This window comes from Oxyura jamaicensis, chromosome 1 (assembly GCF_011077185.1).
Source record: "Oxyura jamaicensis isolate SHBP4307 breed ruddy duck chromosome 1, BPBGC_Ojam_1.0, whole genome shotgun sequence".
Classification (NCBI taxonomy): domain Eukaryota; kingdom Metazoa; phylum Chordata; class Aves; order Anseriformes; family Anatidae; genus Oxyura; species Oxyura jamaicensis.
Window position 1 is genome coordinate 130,100,070 of NC_048893.1, and position 22,693 is coordinate 130,122,762.

The 22,693-nt window shown below is 35.8% G+C and overlaps 1 protein-coding gene and 1 long non-coding RNA gene across 4 annotated transcripts in view; both read right to left on the bottom strand.

Moving 5' to 3' along the window:
* Positions 1-22,693, bottom strand: part of STS (steroid sulfatase) — a 111,819-nt gene that overhangs the window by 57,415 nt on the left and 31,711 nt on the right. For all 3 annotated transcript variants that reach the window (XR_004745899.1, XM_035308701.1, XM_035348425.1), the window contains one exon: positions 22,285-22,421. Coding sequence is in view for 2 of the 3 variants with exons in the window: in XM_035308701.1 (XP_035164592.1) it covers positions 22,285-22,421 (137 nt within the window). In the remaining variant the exon portion in view is untranslated. The remainder of the gene's footprint in view (positions 1-22,284; positions 22,422-22,693) is intronic.
* LOC118155629 lies at positions 4,807-6,899 on the bottom strand. The gene is made up of 3 exons (XR_004745933.1): positions 6,633-6,899; positions 5,880-6,600; positions 4,807-4,844 (listed from the first exon to the last, which is right to left on the bottom strand). It is a non-coding gene; the product is annotated as an uncharacterized LOC118155629 (long non-coding RNA).

Genomic DNA, 22,693 nt, shown 5'->3' on the forward strand with positions numbered 1-22,693 from the left:
AATGACTATTCATTTGAAAACAAGGTGCAAGCACTGAAAAACAATACAGTGTTTAACAATGCATTAATGCTTTGGAAATCTGTTCAAAGGTTTAGTCAAGCAAGCATATGAAAAATGTATTTGCTTCATAAATTAGCTTACTGTCATTTGAAGTCAATAGGACAGAAGTATTATCAGTATTAATTTGAAATAGTTTAGTCTTGTTGAAATTATAAACAAAAAGCTCTAGAATATTGAATACCTCTGTGTAATCTAGGCATTAGGAAAAAACAGTCTCTCTACTCATTAGGAAAGCTTTAAAGCAGTATGCCTGATTCAAAGAAACAGCAAGATTCAGAATGAGGGTTAAGGATGTCTCAGGACAACATAGTTGACAGTAAAGGAAATTTTTGTAAATTTCTTATCCCACTCCAGCAGATTCTCACATGACTCTGTCATGCCCAGAAGGTTATAGTAAACTTGAGACAATTATTGGACAAAGACTAATCTAGGAAGATCAGCCATCACATCTCTGCCTACAAGAAGCAGTTTTTTTTTTCCTTTAGTTTATGTTTCAGAATTCCCTTCTGATACTAACGCTTCCTTTCAAATACCATCACTGATCAGAATCACAACTAACTTGTAGACTGATGAAGTGGCTTACCTCTGTGAGTGGCAAGCTAGGAATGCTTTGAATACATGCATAACCTCTTACAAATTACCCCAACATGCATAAGTATCCGGAAGCCTGTATTCCTCCCAGAAAAGATATTGATGTCATTCAGTTATATAGCTTTTAACATATTAAACTCCTTGGGATCTTATGCCTGGTACAGAAATTAAATTTAGGTAATTCCACAGTTCATCATCTCTTCCAGATTCAAAGACTTTCACCTAATGAAGACTTAATGTTGCAATATCTGCAAAACATCATTCATAAGTTAAGAAACATTTTAATCTCTATGTTGAATTTGTATGATGAAAAAAGAGACTTCATTCTTTAATGGACCAATCTGATTACAAAATACACTGACTAAAATCTTTGTATAAAAGCCAGCTTAGTAACTAAGACCAAGACATCCGTATCTTAATTTTAGCTTTTGTACATTTCAGGATATAAATATGCAAATGTTTCTGTGCTATGCTTACAGCCATGCAGTTTCCCCTTGATAAATATGTAAATCAGTTTGTCTTTGCAGTGGGGAAGTAATTATGACTTTCAGACCTACTCATTGAACACAACACTTGAGGTAAAGATAGAAAATAATAAAATCACTGACAGCAAAACAAGACAATGTTGCACATATGGTGAACAGTACATAAAGCCTGCATGAAACTTGTTTAACATTCAGAGCTAGAATAAAACCACTGGAAAGTGGAAATTTTGGATTGAAGCAATAGATGATATTATGGAACATTATCTAGCCCATCAATAGAACACACCCACCTAAGACAGCTTGTGATTCTGTATAGAGGGAGCATTAACACATGAATCTCAAAGGTGAGAGTGAATAATAGCTAATATAACTGAATAGAACAAAAAGAAAATACAGAACTAATTTTAATACCTATGATTCCTGAAGGAAAAAAAAAAAAAAAAAGACAAAAAAGCAGTTTAGATTCAGCAGAAAATCTTGTAAGTCTCGCTTTGCTATTGTTATTTTTAAAATTATGCAATAGAAACAGTCTTTACAATGCAGTCTTCTTCAAAGTACAAAGGTGGAGACTATAATAGTTCAAGTTCCTAATACTATTGGTTAGTCGGATCTACAATGTCTACAGGACATTATGCCAAACAACTACCATCTGATTCTGAAAATGCACATTTGTATCAGTGTTTTAATTAGGATCAGGAATGCACATTTGTTGTAAATCTAATAATCACCGTTTAATATACTTCTGTTTACATAGAAAAGTTCTCTGATTCTGTGACCTGTATTCTTTCAAATTAACTAAATGCAAAGAAGGGTGCCGAGACTACACCTAAAGCACTATTGCGGAGGTATTCAATCTATAGGACCACACTAGATCTGGTCTGAAGTAGTAGATTTCCTTTCTCTTCTGATGTGCTGATAAGTCTCTGGACATTGAGCCCTCATCAGTAACTATTTCACTCCATGAGTCTCATTCTATTCTGAAACATTCTGCACTCTTTTCACAATGGGGGAAGGTGAGGCAATTGCCTCAGATTCAACTATCAACAATGTAGGGTAAATTACCATTCAGATCAGTAGAGGTTAGGTCCAGGTAGTCTGTAGAATATCAAAAGCATCTCTTTCAGATTCCACTAGACACAGGCTGAGACAAGAATAATCAGTTTAAGGGTCATTAAGAGAATTGTCATCTAGAAAACCAGCAAGTTAACTGGTGTGGGGTCAGCTAAACTATCAGTACAAATTTGCTTCATGTTTGGATTTGGATTGTCTTGTAATTGTGGCTTATGACTGTTTATACAGTTTATAAGTATAATGTGTCTTTCAGGCCCTCAGGATAAATTTTCAGCATAGTGCACAACAGATCAGGCATGTACTGCTTAGCAACTATGAATAAATCAACATTTTTTTTTTTTTACTTATTAGCATAAGATACATTTTCCCAAGAGATGAGTGCCATATTACTTATTTTCTTATTCACATAGGGTTCGACTTATTTTGTAATTGGGAAAGTTGGAACAATCCTTTGCATTTATAGAAATATATGTGGATAAGAAATCTCAGAGTTAAGATGTGTTTATGGAGGTTGCAAAGACCTGTAAGTACAGCTGCAATATTGACAATGTAGTATAGCAAGGGTTTCATAGTTAGATTAGTACTACAACACTAGTGATAAAGTTTGGGGGATTATTAAAGGTCTAAAGTATAAGTATTTGGTTATTAATACTTAAATTAGCTAATAAATGCATTGCTTGAAATTCAATTTTAGACCTTACATCTGTTCTACATAAGGCTAATGTAAATCTTATTTTTTAGCCTGATTAAAATGCTAAAATATGAGAGATGGTCATGCAATTTTAGGGGGTTCATCACATTTACATTTTACAGGACAGCTATGATAACTGCATTTTGCATCTTTATTCTGCACACATCTGAGAATAAGATGCCATTTCACACATACAACTTAAATGCATAATGCAAAAGACACTGTCTATTTCCATGCTCCAAAGTCTCCTGGGTTTTCTTTCAAATTTTGGAAAAGATTTCTTTGCGTAAGACCTAGGCAATCTGCAATGACAACCAAAGGATACTATTCATTTTTGAATTAAGACTGTCAGGTGAAGTTAAGGCTTCCACTATTTGATTATTCCAATAAATGCTGATGGTGATTGAGTCTATAATTGAGGAGTGATAAAAGAAACTCTTCTCTGTATTTTCAAAGGTTTAAACTTTTATTAATGTCAAAGTCAGTTTTAAACTGAGTATGTCTATGTTCTTAAATCCAAATGCATAATGCCAAAAATTTTTCAGATTAAAGTATCAAGAATTTAATTCAGGGTAAGTCATTTAACACCACATTTAATTCTCTGCACCTTTTTGGGAAAAAAATAAAATAATTAATAAAATGTCAGTGTCTTTGTTTCATTTTTATATTTTTTATCAAACAGAACTGGAACTGACATAAAATTGGTTCACATTAGAGCCTACACATTTTTTGTCTTTCAGCAAACAAACTTTTTCATCTTTGCTGAATTTGGGAATTGGACTTAGAAATCATACAACACAAGGCAAGTAGGATTTTTATCAAGATCAAATTAGCCTTTGTCATGAAATATTAATTCTTTTAATTTCCAAGCTTTCTGATTTTAGTTGTTGAACTCCAATCTTACATGAAGGCAGCTGTGCGTTAATTCAACCACAAAACAGAAGATTCTTCCCTTCTTCTCACCCTGCCCCCTCCCCAGTGATATATTTTTTTTCCTACATCACCATGCACATTTGCCAGTTCACTTCTCAAACTGCTTTTGGGCAACTTGGTGCCTTTACTGCCTGCTAAATATGACTAGAAACTTGAAGCCTACTGTGTAATCACCATCTCTAAACCACAGTAGCTGTGAATGAATCTCTCTACAGACAATGTTAATACCAATAAGAAAAAAAGCCTGACTGTTGTCAACAGAATTTTCCACCATAGAATGTAAACTCCAATCTGTCTTCCATAGATGACATTCTGAACTTTGGGAGGGGGGAGGATCAAGTAAATTTAAGGTCACAAATCTTTATGATTTTTTTTCCCAAATAATTCTGTGTGTGTGTGCGTGCGTGTTTGTGTGTACATGTTCAACATGCCAGTATTTATACTGATTTAAATTTCAGAGGCTTCCGTCAGAAGGGAAAATAAATATTTTTTCTGGTCACCCTTGTTGATGAAAGATGGTTAGCTCAAAAGACTATTCACTGGCTTATAAAATAGGACATTGATTCCTTAATTCATCTAAGTGCTCTTGAAAAAAATATTTCAGCCTATTAGGAAAGAGCTTCTGTTAACCTTTCACAGTAGTATTAAGTAGCATACAGAAGATATCTACAAGAAAAAAAAAAAATATCTGCCTTTTTCTGGTCTGGCCTGGGAAAAAGAAGTATGTCAGTCTCATCTTAAATTTGTTTGGAACAACATGAGGTCTCTGCTTAGGACAAGAGGTATTCAATGCCCCCAGAACATGGTAGAACAAGAGCCTTGAGATCATCAAGCCCAATTATTTGCCTTTTCTCTATATAAATGCCTAGTTCTTTGCCTTTTCTCTATACAAATACTAGGTGTCATTCGGTTTGCATTGGAAAATTACAAAAAAAAAAAAAAAAAAAAAAAAGTTAGGAGACTTCCCAGTATGCATGCGAGATATATTTCTGAAAGGGCTCTGCTTTGTATACCTGGATGTAGTGGGTTTATGTGACAAGGTTTTGGTAGCAGGGGGCCATAGGGGTGGCTTTTGTGAGAAGGATCTAGAAGCTGCTCCATGTTTGGTGAGGGCCCCACTGTTGACCAGAGCTGAGCCAGTAAGTGATGTTGTTTTGCGCCTCTGTGAGAGCATATTTAAGTCAGGGAAAAAAAACGCTGTGCCACACAGCAGCTGGGAGAGTGAGAGGAGTGAGGAACAGCCTTGCAGGCGCCAAGGTCAGCAAAGGAGGGGGAGAGGTGCTCCAGGTGCTGGAGCAGAAGTCCCCTGCGGCCTGTGGTGAGGACCATGGTGAAGCAGGCTGTCCTCCTGAAGCCCATGGAGTACCACGGTGGAGCAGGGTTCCATGCTGCAGCCCGTGGAGGAGACCACAGTGGAGCAGGTGGACCTGCACTGACGGAGACTGCGGCCTGTGGAAGACCCCTGCCGGAGCAGATTCCAGGCTGGAGCTGCAGCCCGTGGAGAGGACACCATGCAGCAGCAGGTGACCTGGCAGGAGCTGCTGCCTGTGGGGACCCAGCATGGAACAGTTTGCTCCTGAGGGATGGACCCCGTGGTACGGACCCATATCTGGAGCAGTTCTTGAAGAGCTGCAGCCCATGCCAGATCAGTTCAGCAAGGACTGCATCTCGTGGGAGGGACCCCACAGCACAGGGGACGAGAGTGACCGAGTAGGAGAGGCGGCGAAGAAGCGCTATAGACTGACCATAACCCCCATTCCCCCGTTCCTCTGCGCTGCTCGGGGGAGGAGGTGGAAGAGGGTGGATGGGGGGAAAGGTGCTTTTGGTTTCTTTCAATTACTTCTCACTTCTGTAGCTAATAGGCAATAAATCTTACTATCTCCCTATGCTGAGTCTGTTTGCCCATCACGATAATTAGTGTGCGATCTCCCCATCCTTATTTCAATCCTTGAGCCCCTTTCATTTTATTTTCTCCCCGTTCCTCTTTGAGGAGGGGGAGTGAGAGAGCGGTTGTGGTGGAGCTCGGCCACCTACCTGAGTAAAACCACCACACTGGATCACAGTAAGATACGGTTTTTAGGATAAATATGAAAGTTAAATTCAGCATGAAGAAGGATAATTCACATAGCAACACCATGTATGAGTTGAAATATTAACACAGATACAAGGCACAAATTAATCTAACTGCAAATCTGGGTAAAAGAGACTTATGGCCAAGGTAAACTCTCCAAGGATGGCAACCATCCAATGGAAGGTCCCAAACAGCTTATTTTTTACTTATGGCAATGGTATTATTCCTATGGATGGAATTCCTATGGATGGAATGGCAGGAACAGGGTCGGTCCCTCCCTATTAATGTATATATTTTTAAAGGACTAGTTCTTTCTGAACCTGTAACATCAAACCTATGGAAGCTGAATATAGGAACAGGAGAAGTACACAACAGCAAGTAGAATTCTGCCTTCAAAGGTATCAGAGAAGCATAGCTAGCTGTACTTAGGAACTGGTTATCCTTAGCAAGACTCAACAATTAAATATCACAAGAGTAGGGCAGAACATTTGCATACATGTTTCCAGATCACATATTTATTACACCAGTGTCTCCTGCTTAAAACGATTGCTTTCTATTCCCTTACTGTGTATTCTTAAGGTTAATAAAGAACAAGGGAAATAATTAAATGTCACATCAGAAAGTCAGCTTATGTTCTGTGAAAGAAATGGGATATTATTAACATTTTCTGTGGAGACAGATCTCAAAGCTCTCTTTACCTGTTTAAATTGGTCATCTACTTTCTCTTTACCTGTTTAAATTGGTCATCTACTTTTTATGAGAAGCACCTGGGGGTTATTGCAACTGCCAGTTGATGAACTACAGCAGAACCAAACAAAAGTTGAAATTGACTGCGAAATCTAGGATATAGGGCTCGATTGTCTCAGCTCTAAATTGGCAAGAACAGTTAGGATAATATTCCATAGAAATGTTTCAAGGACTTTTTTTAAGGACACCTGCCAATTTTGTGCCTTATTAAAAATTATACTGTGTAAAAAAGCCATTGTAGTAGCACTCTGCTCTTAATACCATGCTGAGGGTGTTCAGTTTGTCCTGTAGGATGTGTTGTGGTAGATACAAAGGAACCTGTATTATATTTAACTCTAGCCTGAACCATGTCTTTTTATAATGTTGGGCACTTTGGCCCCAGTCAAGACTTCAAGAGACTGATGGGACATTTCATCCGACTTTCAGCTGCACAGACATCATCCTTACCTTTGGCTTTGGTTTTCTCTCTAATTTTCTGCTAATGGACATTTGACATTTGAATGTAATTGCTCCCTGCCTGTGAGTTGCTGGCAGCCACCTCTGCTTTCCTCTTTTTCCTTGCCAGCTGTTGCTAGCAACATACTTAACACTGTCTTACACATATTAGAAAGGTGCACTGTTTGTTTACTACCTTTCTGACAGTGTGGTTAAGCTAAGAAACAAAATATATGCTTCTTCCATTACAAGGTGTTCACTTTTCATATTTTTTTCTTTTTATTAAAACCAAATCCCTAGTAAATACGATTTGTTTGAAAGGTTGTGATGACACTTTTTTCAACAACCACAACCTTTCCATACCATGGTTGTTGACTTCACATCAGCCCAGTTCCACTGACTTCAAGGCAGTTACATAATTCTACACAAACAGAAGACCTACTCCAGCATGATTAAAAGGAACAGATATTTTTCAGGATTTTGCAGGTCTTCTTGCTTACTGGAGTGAAGAGTTTCTTGTTTTCCAACCAAGTCCCTCAAAAAAACTCTTTAAATGAAACAAAACAAAATAGAACAGTTTGGAGGACCTGGATATCTGCCAACTAGAAACACATATTGTTACATAAAGATCCTGATATTCTTCATTTAATCCCATTCTCTTTGTATTTAGCAAGATACCTTCTTCATACTCTTGCATGGAACTGAGCAATATTTATGTGTAAAAAGACAGGTTAATTTAAATTTAAAAAAGTTCTGTTAGCTCATCTAAAAAATACATCTTTATAAAGGAGATGTAATATTAAAGACTGTCAAATTGATATCTCCCTTTTAATCTCAATTGTATTACAGCTTTTATCTTCCTTCTTAAAGCCTAGTCTTTCCAAAACTGCTTAAATAATGATATTCTGATAAGCTACTATCAATAGAGACTGATCATTGCAAGAGATGCCAAGTAATGAAAAGCAGCCAAGCGTGTGGGGGAAACAGTGTGATCTCCTCTAAAAATCCATTGGGAGAACTAGAAAAGAGGAACCACAAATAAATAAATAATAATAATAAAAGAATAAATTATCTGCCTGTGGCTTATGAGGAGCTGACAAAAAAGGCCAGATTCTAACCTTAGATAAAAGTGTATCTCTCACATAAGGAATGTAGAAATTTCTTTAAAGGAAGACAAAACCAGTATAGTAAATATGGAAATATATAAATGTTATCTTGACTGCTTATTTCAATGGTACTTTTCATATCAACATGGGAGAGAGGAACTTGGTGTCAATACTCTATTTTTAGACCACTGTATCATAACCATATTTCTGTATGCATACTAGTGGATGGGTCATTATCACATTTGACATCTAGGGAAAGAAAAGAATCCACCAAAAGAGAATAATGTCTCATCTTCAGAGATGCTAACAGACCTACCATACACATGTTGTTAACAGCCATTTCCCGACTACCCCTGAAGTAACTCAATTATGTATGCAAAGACATTCATACAAAGAAAAGTTATATTTTCAAACCTCATTTACCAAAACCCGATACCCTCAAAATATTTTTTATTATTTTATCCCTTGTTTATTTTCTAAAAAAAATGCTATTTACTATTTAACCCCAATTACAAGTTGTTTTTTTTTTTTTTTTTTTTTTTTTTTTTCATTAAAGGCTTCTTATTGACATAACTTGTGAGCAATCACAGATTTTCTTAGCTGACAATAGACTCTAACTTCAGATTTACAAAATTCAGAGTTAAAAAGCCTCGGAACTTTTTAAAATGTTCACCTGAAAAAAAAAATGTAATGACAAAGGTTCCTTATACTTTTTAATATTACACATGAAATGATTCTGAAAGTTCCAGTATGATATGATGATTTTACAAAGACAAATTATATTTATTCATATCATAAATAATAAAAAAACATATTGATTTTTACTTGCTTGATGTGTCTACTGTTTGGTGATGCCACAATCAACTCTACTCTGGATTAGAAAAGAGAGCTTTGATACCTTTCACACAGCCATACACTAAACATACATTTTATGTTGCCAAAAATAGTACTTTCCATTACTTTTCTAGAAATATGGAGAGACACTCTAAGCTACTCATTTATTGCAAACACCTGGGATTAAGTTATATTTGGCTTTGCAGGAAGAAAAAAAAATATATATATAAAAAAAAATATTGCTTTTCTGGGCTAGGACACTCTTTTCTTTAAGATTAAAGCACATTTACATTTCTTTTATTCCTTTCATGCCTGCTTTGTTTTAAAATTCCAGTCTGATTTAGAAATTGAAGTTAAATAAATTGCTATCACACAAAGAACTCTGCCACTAAACTAAAACCTAGGAACCTAAATCTTTTATTGTCATAACACAAAAATGGTAGCTGAAGTTTAAAGACATGTAAACTGAAGTACCTAAGGTGCAAGTTAATCATACATAATTTAAAGCAAATTAAGTGTGATATAGATGAGTCCATCCAGCAGGTTTTTAAAAGGACACTTGCTGCAAGAGAAAGATGCTTCTCTTTTTCTTCTGCCCAACCTTGCTATGCTTTCCCTAGAAGCTGGTTAGAGACGGGTGCTCTGCCTATCCTCTTTTAGTAGCAAAAAGCTGTGAGATGCACTGAAGCTGTTGAATACAACTTCATGCTGGTCCAAGGTAGAGATTTGATTATCCTGGAGTTTCTCTTCTATCATCTCGAGAAAACAATTCAGCCCTTAGGGGTCAGGTGTTCCTTTGGATATTGAGCTTACTACTTGAACATAAAATCTGTTGGGTTTTCTCAGGGTTACTACACCATCCTTTTTCATTAGGATATGTCACACAAAATTTCCATTGCTGGGTAGGGAAGGGGAATGATTTAAAAAGAGAAACGTGTATACAAAATACAAGAACTAAGCTAAAATAAAGAGAAAACAAAAATAAAGCTTTTAAAATAGTAAAACCAAAACAAACAAAACATGACTAAACTAAATGAAATATGCAAAACCAAACCCAAACAAAAACCACAAGCCCACAATAGCATTAAAATAAATAAATAAATAAATAAAATCAACAACAAAAAAGTAAGAAACCATAATAAACATTCAGTATAATTTTTTTTCTTAAGCCTGAAATGAAACATAAATGCTTTTATTAAGGTTGGACTACATGAACTTAGAGGTCTTTTCCAACCTGAATGATTGTATGATTCTATGATTTTACAATCAAGTAGTGGGGGAAAAAGCTGGAGAAGATCAAAATTATCACCTTGGCAGCGTGTCCTTCTCTAATCACAGCATCGTTACTCTAGTGCTTTCCCTAACTTTAAAAACTCCATTAATATCTGCTGGTGCAGTGAAAACAAACAAACAAACAAACAAAAAATAAATAAACCAAACCACACCAAAACCACCCCCCAAAATCCAGAATTTTCTGCAACGCAAAATACACAACTTCTTTCTAAAAGATTAATAATCTTTGGTAGTATTACCAGCCTGCCCATTACTTAGTGTTGTTGTTTTAGAAGTTAAATGTATTATTGGAAAAAACATAAACATAGTCAATAAAAAGGCAGTTCTACTAACCTCATCAAAAAGAGCTTATTAATGCTAGGAATTTGAGTCTTATGATTCAGCAGTTTGAAAAGAAATTTCAGGTTAATGGCAATTCAGTAATAGTAACCAGACTGCCAATGAAGAATAGTCATAGAATCACAGAATGGTTTGGGTTGGAAAGGACCTTGAAGCCCGAAATTCCGACCCCCCTGCCATGAGCAGGGACACTTCCCACTAGACCAGGTTGATCAAAGCCCCATCCAGCCTGGCCTCAAACACTTCCAAGGACAGGGCATTCACAACTTCTCTGGGCAATCTGTTCCAGCCTCACTATCCTCAAAATAAGTAAGTTCTTCCATATATCTACTCTAAGTTTACCCTGTTTTAGTTTAAAGGCATTCCCCTTTGTCCTATCCCTACACTCCCTGACAGAGTCCCTCCCCAGCTGTCCTGTAGGCCCCCTTTATGTATTGGAAGGTTGCTATAACGTCTCTCCAGAGCCTTCTCTTCTCTGAACTGAACAACCCCAACTCCCTCAGCCTCTCTTCATAGGAAAGGTACTCCAGCCCTCTGATCATCCTTATGGCCCTCCTTTGGACTTGCAATTTACAGCACAGAATTGATATTGTCCTAAGTCTTATTGTATGATTATTGTAATACAGAGAGTCAGTTCCTCTCTTTTTTAACACTATGGTCTCAAAATAACTAATACATTTCAAAAGAAGCATGAAAAAAAAATCATCTCTCTCTCCAAAAGATAGCAGTCATGATTTTAAAAGAACATCTGGGCTTATCAGCATCACCACTGAAACAGAAATGCACATGGTCAGTCTTGATTTTTCTTTTTTTAAAGAAAATAAAAATCATATTCTCAGTTAAATGAGATGCAGCCAGCTATGAATAAAGGGTAAAAAGCTGCAAGACTTTTCCTGTATCATCACAGAAATTGTTCCTGAAATTATAGTTTATATCTTGATGAAGATAGTAACCTTTTAAAAAAATGAACAAACAAACAAAACTTATTCCCCATGACCAGAAGAAATTCTGTACTCCCGAGACAAGGTGCACATAATAATCTTTTTCCAGCTTCAACATGGATCAAGCCTGGGAAGGACAAATGACTTGTTTTCTCCTCTCTCCCACTGCTATGCCAGCTGAGTGGAAGTCCTAATTCTTTACTATAGATCCAGAGCTGGATTAGTGGGATACTGGCAACAAAACTCTTCCCCAGCTGGTAAATCTGAACACCATCTTTGTGCTTCAGATATTCATCTGTAAAACAGATTAATGAGATCTCCCTGTCTTACAAAGACTGTGAAAATTCTTATTCGTGAATCTGTTATATGCTCTAGCGATGTGATGCCACAGAAAAGATGATAGAAGTCAAAGAAATCTGTCTTCAAAACAGAACTTCAATACTGTGTTAAATAAAACATGAGAATTCATATTTAACAATGAGGAATACACCTACTGTTGAATAGCTGCTCATTAAGAAGGTACACTGTGATGATGAGACAGGGTTCCAAAGGGAAAAGAAATGGCACGCAACCCATATGTTAAAAACTATATCCTAAGACACAAGCATAGGAGGATTGATTTTTCCTATCGTGGAGTACTGGACATTACAGCCTTATTATATATATATATACACATATATTTGTGACTTTTCTGTGTTTGTATGAATGTTTAATAGTTATTCCTGGACTCTATCAGTTATATTGAGGTACTGGGTAATCCACTAAAAAACTATCTGAAGGTACAAGGAAAGGGTGTGGATGGGAAGGTTTAAATGCTCAGATTAAAAATTCTTGCTTTTAGTTTCTCTGCTCCTTTATTTCACATTTAGGCCTCCTTCATTGAGATGTAAGTTACACCAGCAACAGCCTTCACCTACTAGCTCAACTGCATTCTTTACGAAAACTGTGATTGCATGCTCTATAAATAACTAGACAGATAATGCTTTCTGTATCCAAGAATTGAAGAAAAAGGATAGTAAAATCATGTTCATAAGTCAGTGCTGAAGGTTTCAGGTTCACAAGAGGGACACATTCTCCAAAGTGGGCAAAGGGAGCTGTAAATAATGTCCATCTCTGCCATCCCCACCCTGTGCTCTGGATGACTGACTTGTTATACTCCTGTGGTGTTTCTCTGGGACAGGGCAAATGTAATTCCTCTTAGCAGCTTCAAGCAGCGATGCTAAACAGGTTGTTATACAGAGTCAAATTATCAACAAAATCTTTACTATCTTCCATTAAACCGTGTTCTTAGTCTGTATTTTGGAGATCATCTACAAATTGGCTAAAGTTAGCCCCATGCAATTGCCTCATTTCTCACTTCTTTTCAGCACTGCCTTTTTATGTGCAACCTTCATTCAGATATAGATAGAAGTTGCTATATTCCTACAGGTTAGTTGTTGCTTAAACCTTTACTCTGTTCTTAATTCTACTTATAATGACTTTTCCCACCCACCAAAAGCAAGGAGCAAAAAACCCATACCATTTTTATGTGCAATTAAACTTTGAGGTGAAAGGTTATATAAAAGTTTTTTATTACATTTTATTAAAGAATTTCATATCCTCATAGTATGGGATTCTCTTATCCCTAGGTTACCTGAAATAAGCTTTGAGCTTTCTCTTACCAACAGAAATTTGCCTATCTCAAGAGCAATTATTATTATTATTATTTCCTGATTAGAGCATTTTGATCATAATATGAAATGTCATTTTGCTCTTTTTGTATTAGGCCCAATTTTCAGAGGTTCAAAACTAACCGGAAAACTTTAAAATCTTGAAAACAATACAGTTACATTTTTGAAAAGTAATATAAGTTAAACAAATAATACATTAACACATTTTGTGCTGATAAATTACTTGAGTGATATCAGATGCAAATGAAGTCTGTTCAGCTGTTAGCAGCAAATTTTGAACAACATAGTACTACTACCAAAAGCTGCATTACACGCACTGAAGTTTTCCATCATGGGGTATGCATTACTAAGACATTATTTAAATTTGACTAATAAAAATGCTATAGGAATGGCTACTTAAGATGTGCTTTGTAATCTTGTAAATAATGTTCCAAGGAGCTTTGCAGTGTACAAAGATGTAATATAGAAACAGGAAACTGTACTTAAGGAGGATTAGATAGCTCAGGAAGCTGATCATAGGGGAAATGTGAGCCTTTCATCACTTACTCACCTCTTAAATTCAGTCCTGTTCTGTAGTGACTAAAAGTCATTACTGCTTAGTGACATATGAAATGAGTTTGGGTTTTAGCCCAGATCATAACTGGAAAGCATCCACATCATAAAAGGCAGAATTACAAATGTCTTTTAATCTGCACCCTTATTGACAATTTTCCCAGATCTGACCTAAAGACTGAATGTGCTTCAAGAACTTAACTACTATATTAGCTGAAAAAACAGTCTCTTAATGTTAGGGTAATAGCAGGATGGAAGAACAGGGTGGGAGAATGTTCTTCTTCTCGTAAAGTACCTGAATTGGCTTCATACCTCATTCCTAAAGTTGCTGGCTGAACATCTTTCATGATAACCAAAACAGCTTAAAAATAAACCTTGTGACTTGTGGCATATACCAGTATCAATTCAGGAAAGCAAGGTCAAGGAACATGCCATCTGCACCAGGCATCACTCTCCAGATGTTTAACTTCCAGGTTTTCAGGCTCAGCTAAGATAATGCTGTATTTATCATAGCTGGATAAAACAATCTAAGTGTGATTATCCATCATCTCTAATACTGTGATATCATTGATATAATTGATTATAATTGATTACCTTTTAAATCGACTTTGCACTGTTATGAATGACTACAACAGGTGAAAATCAATGAAAATTTAGGCTTATCTCTGCAACGAACTCTGGTGCAAGGTATTTTTCTGGAAAAAAAAAAAAAAAAAAAAAAAAGGATAGTTCCTTCATTGTTTTCCCAATGCAATGGAAATTTATTTATTCTTTTGTCCTTTCATTTTTGTTTACCCTTTTTTTTTTTTTTTTTAGCTTAATTTAGATTTGTCAGATTTAGCATACGGTTCTGGATTGATACTAAGTGAGTAGCAACACAACTTTTCTAAATAGGAGCTGAAAACACAAGCATTTTATAGCAAAATAAAGTTGTGTGAACTCACAGTAAGGGACAGTAACAATTTTCTGTAAAAGAAGAGACATAAATTTCAGCTGAAGCTTGCCAATACTATGCCTATTTCCCAGGAGCATAAAAGTTACTGCTCAATATAGGAAAGCTCATTAAAAAAAACCATCTAGGAATAAAATTTCAGTGCAAAATAACTTGTAATAAATATTACAATTGATATTTTAATTACTTTGTAATTAAAAAAATAAGTCAAGTGTAAGAGCTGCTGGGTTGTAAGCCTAAAATAACTATTTTAAAATGAGAAGGAAAATGCTTTTTCTAAGAAACTGAAGATACATATGTTATTATGAAGGCATATAAAAACTAAGAAACTGTAACATGTTTCAGCATCTCAAGAATTCTTTGGCTGTAAAGTTTAGACCGCATGTATTGTTTTTGTGTGTGCTTTAGACAATTATGTCTTCACCAGAGCAAGAATTTTACTAAATTTGTTGTGGGCATATTTCAGTTTTCTGTCTCCAAAAAACTTTACAGTTTTCCAAAGTAGCTTTCAAATTGTTTCTGGAAATACTCCTTCCACCTCTTACTAAAACAATAGGAGTCAATAAAAATTGCTTATACTAGATTGGAATGGTTTCCACTTAGACTCTTGATTCACTTCACTCCAGAGTTTAATAGAAATCAATAGCAGAGGCAATGATCAATCCACATAATTTGTGTATTAACTATTTAAACACAGACACACTAATCAGATAAAAGACATAAGCATTTAGTTTTAATCATATTAGTTTTTAGGCACTGCAGAAATTAAGAGCCACAGCCTAATCCTGCATATATGTATTGATATAATCTGTTTTGCAGCACTGTGAAATGTAATTACTAAAAAAGTAAAACAGATGTTTCTACAAAGATCTAGAGTTGACTTATTTGGGCTTTTGCCTCTCTTTTTCTCTTTGAAAGTTCTGTGTGAAGATACACATTTATAACCAATTCTTATTATGATAACAGGTGAATCAAGGAGGAACAGTATGAAAAGTGGTCTGACCTTCAGTTAGTCCTACCAGATTGTAATTTAGCTGGCCTTTTTCAATATTGTATACTTTACTTCTGTCTTGTTGTACTTTATTATAGGCCACATATCACCCCACACAGTTCCGCTGAAGAGTATCACAAATGCTTTGGCAAGTAATTTATGTTCCTCTGGTAAAAATTTATTCAGATATCCAACGTTTTAATTACATGAATACTATTAATTTTAAAATTAGGCATAGTGCTCTCAGTGAAAGAACGATCAAAACAATCATCCGGCACAACAGTCCAGATGTTAGGGTGTTAAGACCTCCATACTGCTTATTCAGCCAAGAAAACAGGTTACTAAATTCCACAGAATTGCTTTTGCCCTCTGAGCGTTTTACCTTGGGTTATATCAATGACTGGTTTGAATGAAACTAAGTCAGTGGAGTTCTTCTGAGGATCAAGCTCAGGAATTTAAAAAGATGCTTTGAAAATGGTGAGTGCTTAGACTGGCTTGAACAGCCCTCTGAAAAAAAAAAAAAAAATTGGCAAGAAGACTCCCAGACAACTAGAAGAAAAAACAAGAGTTTAAAATATTCATGGTCATCTCTGCTACCAAGTGAGTCCCATGTGGCCCCTACATTTGCCATCACTATTTTCTAACTGTGATAAAAAGAAAACAGAAAGAAAGAAACAAATGAGCTATCGAGGGAAGCAATGGCACAGTATCCTTCCCTCTGTATGTGCAAATCAAGTATAGACATCTTTCTAGGTTATAAGTTTCAACCAAAGAAATTTGGTGAGTCAGTGGAAAAGAAACTAAATGTATTACTGAAGCCTTTTTTTTTTAAACAGGAAGTCAGATTATATACAACACTATAAAATCAAAGACAAAAGAGAAAAAAAATAATGCAATATTATTTTACCAATTTCCACAAAAAGCAAAACATACTTTAAAGAAAAAGCATATATCATGTAGATAATTGTTTCCTCATCTGCAGTTTGTATTAAATATTATTTATTTTTGAAGTGCCTGCTTTGTATTTATCTACAAAGAGGGTTTGAATCAAAATATTTACTTTGTTCAGCTCTAAAATGGACTGGCAATATAATCCAAATGTGAGATTACTCTTCAATCTCTATTTCTTTCACTAAGAAAGTGAAATCTCACTTTTTTTTTTTTTTTTTTTCCCTAACAGTTTTTTGACATCTTTATTTAAACTTTTTCTATTGGGGGTGATCAGCATGCTATGGTTCACCTTATATAAAGCCTACGGTAATGAAAGTTTCTGAAAACTGATGTTTCTATTAATTATACCAGCAGAAATTCAACTCTGAATAACTCTGGTTATTGCAATGTAGTGAGATTGTAAAATTTTCCTGATTTCATTTAAAAGAGCTAGGGGTTACAATTTCCATTCTAGATTTCACAGCTTATTTTTTTCCTTGTCCAACATTAGGCATAGCAAGAAAACACTGTTATTTAGGCAAGGAAAGTCTATTTAAGAAATCATTAGCATCCTCAAAATCTGTCATCACTATAACATGCCATATCTTGCTTCTGTTGTATTCTTGCTTTATTTTTAGTGAAAAGTTCCTTGGTTCTTCTAGACTAACTTTCAAAAGTTATTTTTAATTCAGTTTCAAAATATGCATTGACTTTAAATGATATATTTTTTTCCTTCTCTTCAACACCTCACAGAATCACTGAACAGCTGAAGTTGGAAGGAATGTCTGAAGGTCATCTGATCTACCACCCCACTCAGACTGAGTCACCTAGAGCTGGTTGCCCAGAACCACATACAGGTGGCTTCTGAATATCTCTGAGGATATTCAGAACTTATCTTGGCAACCTGTTCCAGCTCCATCACCCATACAGTGAAACTGTTTTCTGATGTTCAGCGGGAACCTCCTGTATTCTAGTGCCCATTGACTCTTGTCCTGTCACTGGGCATCATGAAAAGAGTGGCTCTTTCTACCTTGCACTCTCCCTTCAGGTATTTACAGACATGATGAGATCCCCTCTGAGCCTCCTCTTCTACAAGCTGAACAGTCCCAGCTCTCTCACCCTTATGTCACAGGAGAGTTGCTCCACTCCTGTAATCATCTTTGTGGCCCTTTGCTGGACTTTCTCCAGAAGCTCTCTCTCTCTCTCTTGTTTTGGGGAGCTATGGAACTACTCTATCAATATAGAATTCTACCAAACCTTTTAAGATATCTCAAATACAAGTCTGAAATAAGAGTAAGATACATTGCGATTTATTCCTACTCTTTTTCTTCAAATTAACTAACATCAGATGGTAACATTTTCTTGACATAACTTGATCCTAATACACAACAAAAGACCATGGCAGAGAGGCAGGTTTTTTCAGCTTGCAGGGCAATCTCATAATAAAGATACCCAGTGTTAGCCAGACTACAACTTCTGGGGTGTTTTTACACTTGAACCATTCAGCTGTGATTGTTCCACAAAGGGTTAAGAACTGGTTACTAGTCTTACTACCATTACCAAAACAGTAAACAACCTTTTCCAAAAATGGTGTTGAATTAGTGCGTCTTCAAACAGGTTGCATGAAAGTCTACAGGGGGCTCCAAAACTCTTTGTAGTGATCTGTTTTGGATTAAGTTAGTGTAATGCAATTTACAGCAAAAAATAATTTCTGAAAATATCCATTGTTCTTCCTATACTTAATCAGGAATGAAGGAATGAAGGAAGGGAGGAAGGAAGAAAAGGATAATATTCAATTCATTCATTCATCATTTCTTTTTCGATTTTAGACTGCAAGATTATTTCATCTGCTCTCATATGAATTATAATTAATAGCATTAATAAGGTGCTTAGCCTACACTGAAACAAAATTAATGTTATTAGCCAGAAAATAACTCTCTAGGCATGACACATGCAGTGACATTATAACTGTGAATGCTTTAAACATTTCATTCTGTTAAACACATATCAGTATGCAAAAGCAGTAGAAATATGTGGTCTCGAAGCTTATTCAGATATTTTTGTATTTAGTATTTTTGACGTGGACTGTAATTATACCCTTCGATACTGGTTTAACTAGTCAAAAACATGAAACATTCAATGGAGTATTTTATTCATTTTTTTTTTCCTTCTAGCATGGAGATTAATTGATTTAGTGTCCAATTAGATAATTTATTTTAAATAAATAAACAAATAAAAAGGGAGAATTGTCTTTTATTTAGGATTCTCAGTCCAAGGGGACTACTCTGTCTTACTTTTAGAAAAGATGTTGCTTTTCCTCTTCTAAATGGCAGCTAAAGCCTTCCTTTTGATACTAGTTGATCTCTCAAATCAGGGACACTATTTAATTTAATTTCATGGTCCAATTTGATCTAACTTTTTCTTCACTGGTATCTGACAATCACAACTTTTGCTCTATTGTTCTCTCTTTTTCTCACTTTTTTTTTTTTTTTTTTTTTTAATTTTAGTCATCCTCAAAGGATTGATTATTGCCACTCAACAGATCATACATTGGAAGATTTTTTTTTAGAATTGAATTGAGTTTTTTTTTTTTTTTTCCTGGGAAGTGTAAATATTTTTGACGTTATACTATAGTGCAGTTTTCCATACATTCATTTTCTTATTATGATTGTGCTGTCTTCAATGCAAGGATTTTGTAGCATATTGTTATATCTGGGATATTTTTTTTCCTGTTCCTTTTGCAAATGACATTTCTCTATACATAAATACTCATTTCTGTACAACAAATGATAAAATCTTCCCTTGTAGAAAGCTTAGTTTTCACTTCTTCAGCTTTTCCAGGCAATTTTGTTTGACTTTCCTAGTAACATCTTAAGAGGGCCTCCAAGAAAACACTGGTTACTGGCATCAGTAGTACAGTGAATAAATCTACTTTGTCTGACATAGTTGATTAAGACTGGAATTTTTAGTGGAGGTTAATGGAAATAAGTGCTCCCTTCAAATGAAAAAAAAAAAAAAAAAGGCTATATTATTCCTTCAGTCTGCTTTGGAAATGTCAGACATAACTGTCTTGCATCATTTTAATAATGGAGGAGAAAGTAACAGAGGAACTTAACACATTTTCTCCCTCTTGGAGCCAATATGCAATCTGTCAACAGAGGAGTCTTACAAGATATAAGCCACACCAAGTAGCGAGACCCTCAGCTGAGACAAAATTTGATATTTGTACACTAGTTCATGACAGCTGAGGATCTGTTTCCTGATTAAACTAGATCTGCTGGCCCTGATGTTCCTATAATGTATTATAAAGAGCAACACATAAAGAAACTCATGTTTCTCCTCTATTGAGCATGTTCAAAATTCTTACGCTATTACTACTAGATTTTTATCTCTGATTTATCCCAAGGTTTTTTAATATGTTGGTGTCCTGCTGTTTGACAGTTTGTCTGACACATCTCCTAAAAGCCTGCGGTCATTCTGGAACAGAGAAGTGACTTGCAATCTGTTACTGCCTCTGTATCATGGGATAGTCTCAAAGAGTAGCATGGCGGCTGCCTTGGTTTCCAACTTGTTTAAACACCAGAGCTACTCTCCTGAAGGAGGCAGCAAAACCCAATGACAGCAGTAAACAATCAAGCTGGAACAATCTCACTACCTTGGAAAAGAAAAAGAAATAGAAAAATCAAACCTAGACAGTGAAAACAGCTAATGCTCAGTAGTTTACCACAGTGCAAGTGCAAACAGAAATGTCAAGACATATGCATACATTTATCCAGTGCAAGCACTGGACTTACTAAATGCTGATGGCCACTGACAGAAGTGATAAAGATTCAGTGTGTAATACAACTTTAAATCTACTTTCTCTCTATGAAATCAGACATACAAAAGATTTTTCTTTCTACTCAGTCCCCCACACTGAAAGCCCTTCCTTTTATGTGTGTCACAGTTTTTCATGAGGCTTTTCCACATTTATTCATTTTTCCAAACACTGTACTAAATACATTACAAATCATTAAATGTACTGTGCTGTCTTTTGTCCCCTGTAAACGAGAACTCTTGTTCTGCAGCTGGAACTCTTCATGCAAAGATACATACACAAGGTTTTACCATACATGCTTGCATAGTTTAAAAATATGTATGTGTTAACGCTGAATTTCTGAAGATAGCCACTTTGCACTGGGTTGTACTAAGAACAGAATGAACTTGGACTATGTGGGAAGGGGGATTGTAAGCTGCTCTTTGGCTCCTAGTACTGCTCTTTTCCAAAACAATTATTTTCAAATAATGTTAGTTGTTTTCACAACTGGAATCAGTCATTTTGATATGTCTAAAGATAAGGGACACCTGCTGAAAGATATAACGATTGACTGCTCTCAAGCCTCAGAGAGAACATTATTTTTACTGTTCTCCATGAAGATAAGTGAACCTCACCTAAGTGGTTTCACAGATGGAGAGAACTCGCCAAAAATAATGAACTTTGTTAATAGTTAAATATAGAAGTTAAATAGGTAAGTAGTCAAATAATTCTAAATAGTGAATATTGCAGTCATTTAATTTGAGAATATTTAGGTATTAGTATCATACCTGCAGAGGCCAGCAGGCCTCCATAAGCTCAGGTTGGACTCAACTCACTCTACTATAAATGTCCACAGTTAAGGTGTATATATATGTATCTCCTAAATCCATACGGGCTACCTTTATAGTGAAAGAAAAGAGTAGGGATTTTTAGGACAATTTTGATCACAAAGTAGATACCACAAGAGGTCAGATTATTGTGCTTCTTAAATGACTGTTTCTTTCCTCCAAGTTGTACTGGGTCTGGCTGGGATGTTAACTTTCCCTGCAGCAGCCCATACAGTGCTGCGCTCTCCACTTGTAGCTAGAACAGCAGTGGTATCACAGTGTTGTGTCTGCTGCTGAGAAGTGCTGGCACAGCATCAAGACTCTCTCTAACCCTCCTGGGGGTGGGCGAAAAAGTGAGAAAGAAACATCAGCAGGGCAGCTGACCTAAACCAACCAAAGGGATATTCCATACCATATGATGTCACACTCAGCAATAAAAGGTGGAAAAAGGAAGAAGAGGGGAGGGGTGGGCTCTCGTTGCAAAAACGCCTGTCCTCCTCCCGAACACCGGCTACGTGCATTGAGGCCCTGCTTCAAGGACGTGGTCAAGCATCGCTCATTTGTGGGAAGTAGAGAGTAATTTCTTTCCTCTGCACTTCCACATAGCCTTTACTTGTTTTGTTTTGTTATTCCCTTTCCCCCTCCCTCTTCCTCTTTCTCTTTTTTCCCTTTAGTTGAATTGTTTAATTAATAATAATATTTCCTTAATAATATTTTTTTTCCTCTTTAATTAAATTATCCTTATCTCAACCCATGAGTTGTTCTTTCCTTTACTTCTTCCCCTCCTCACCTGAGGAGGGGGAGTGAGAGAGCGGTTGTGGTGTTCAGCTGCCTAGCACGGTAAAACCACCACACAAGTATAAGGCGCAAGTATGTCACATATATTACAGGCATCCAAATTGCAAAAGTCTGTGTTTGGTGGACATGAATGAATGATCTTCATTAATGTTAGAAGCACATGTGACATACCTACACTCCAGTCCATTTCCTCCACTGCATCTCCATATAAACCATGCTTGCTTTTTCCTCTAAACATGTTTGAAGCATATAGAGCTGTATGGACATGAAGGTAAGACAGGACAAGAAGAAATGGCACATCAGTGTTCCTGGAGAAAAACAAAACAATGACAAAAGCAAATAACAAAAATATTTTTAGTGTATTTTATAATAAAAAGTTCTAAGCAGAAACTTTTCAGCCCTAGAGCTCAAAAAGAGGAAAAGGAATACAACATAGGATAAAGTAACTGATCACAGGGTAATCTTGATCACACACATGCACACACATACAGACACACACACCGTGTGTGCACACTCTCAAGTGTACACTGAATTGAAAGCAAAAAAAAAAAAAAAAAAAAAAAAAAAAAAAAAAAAAAAT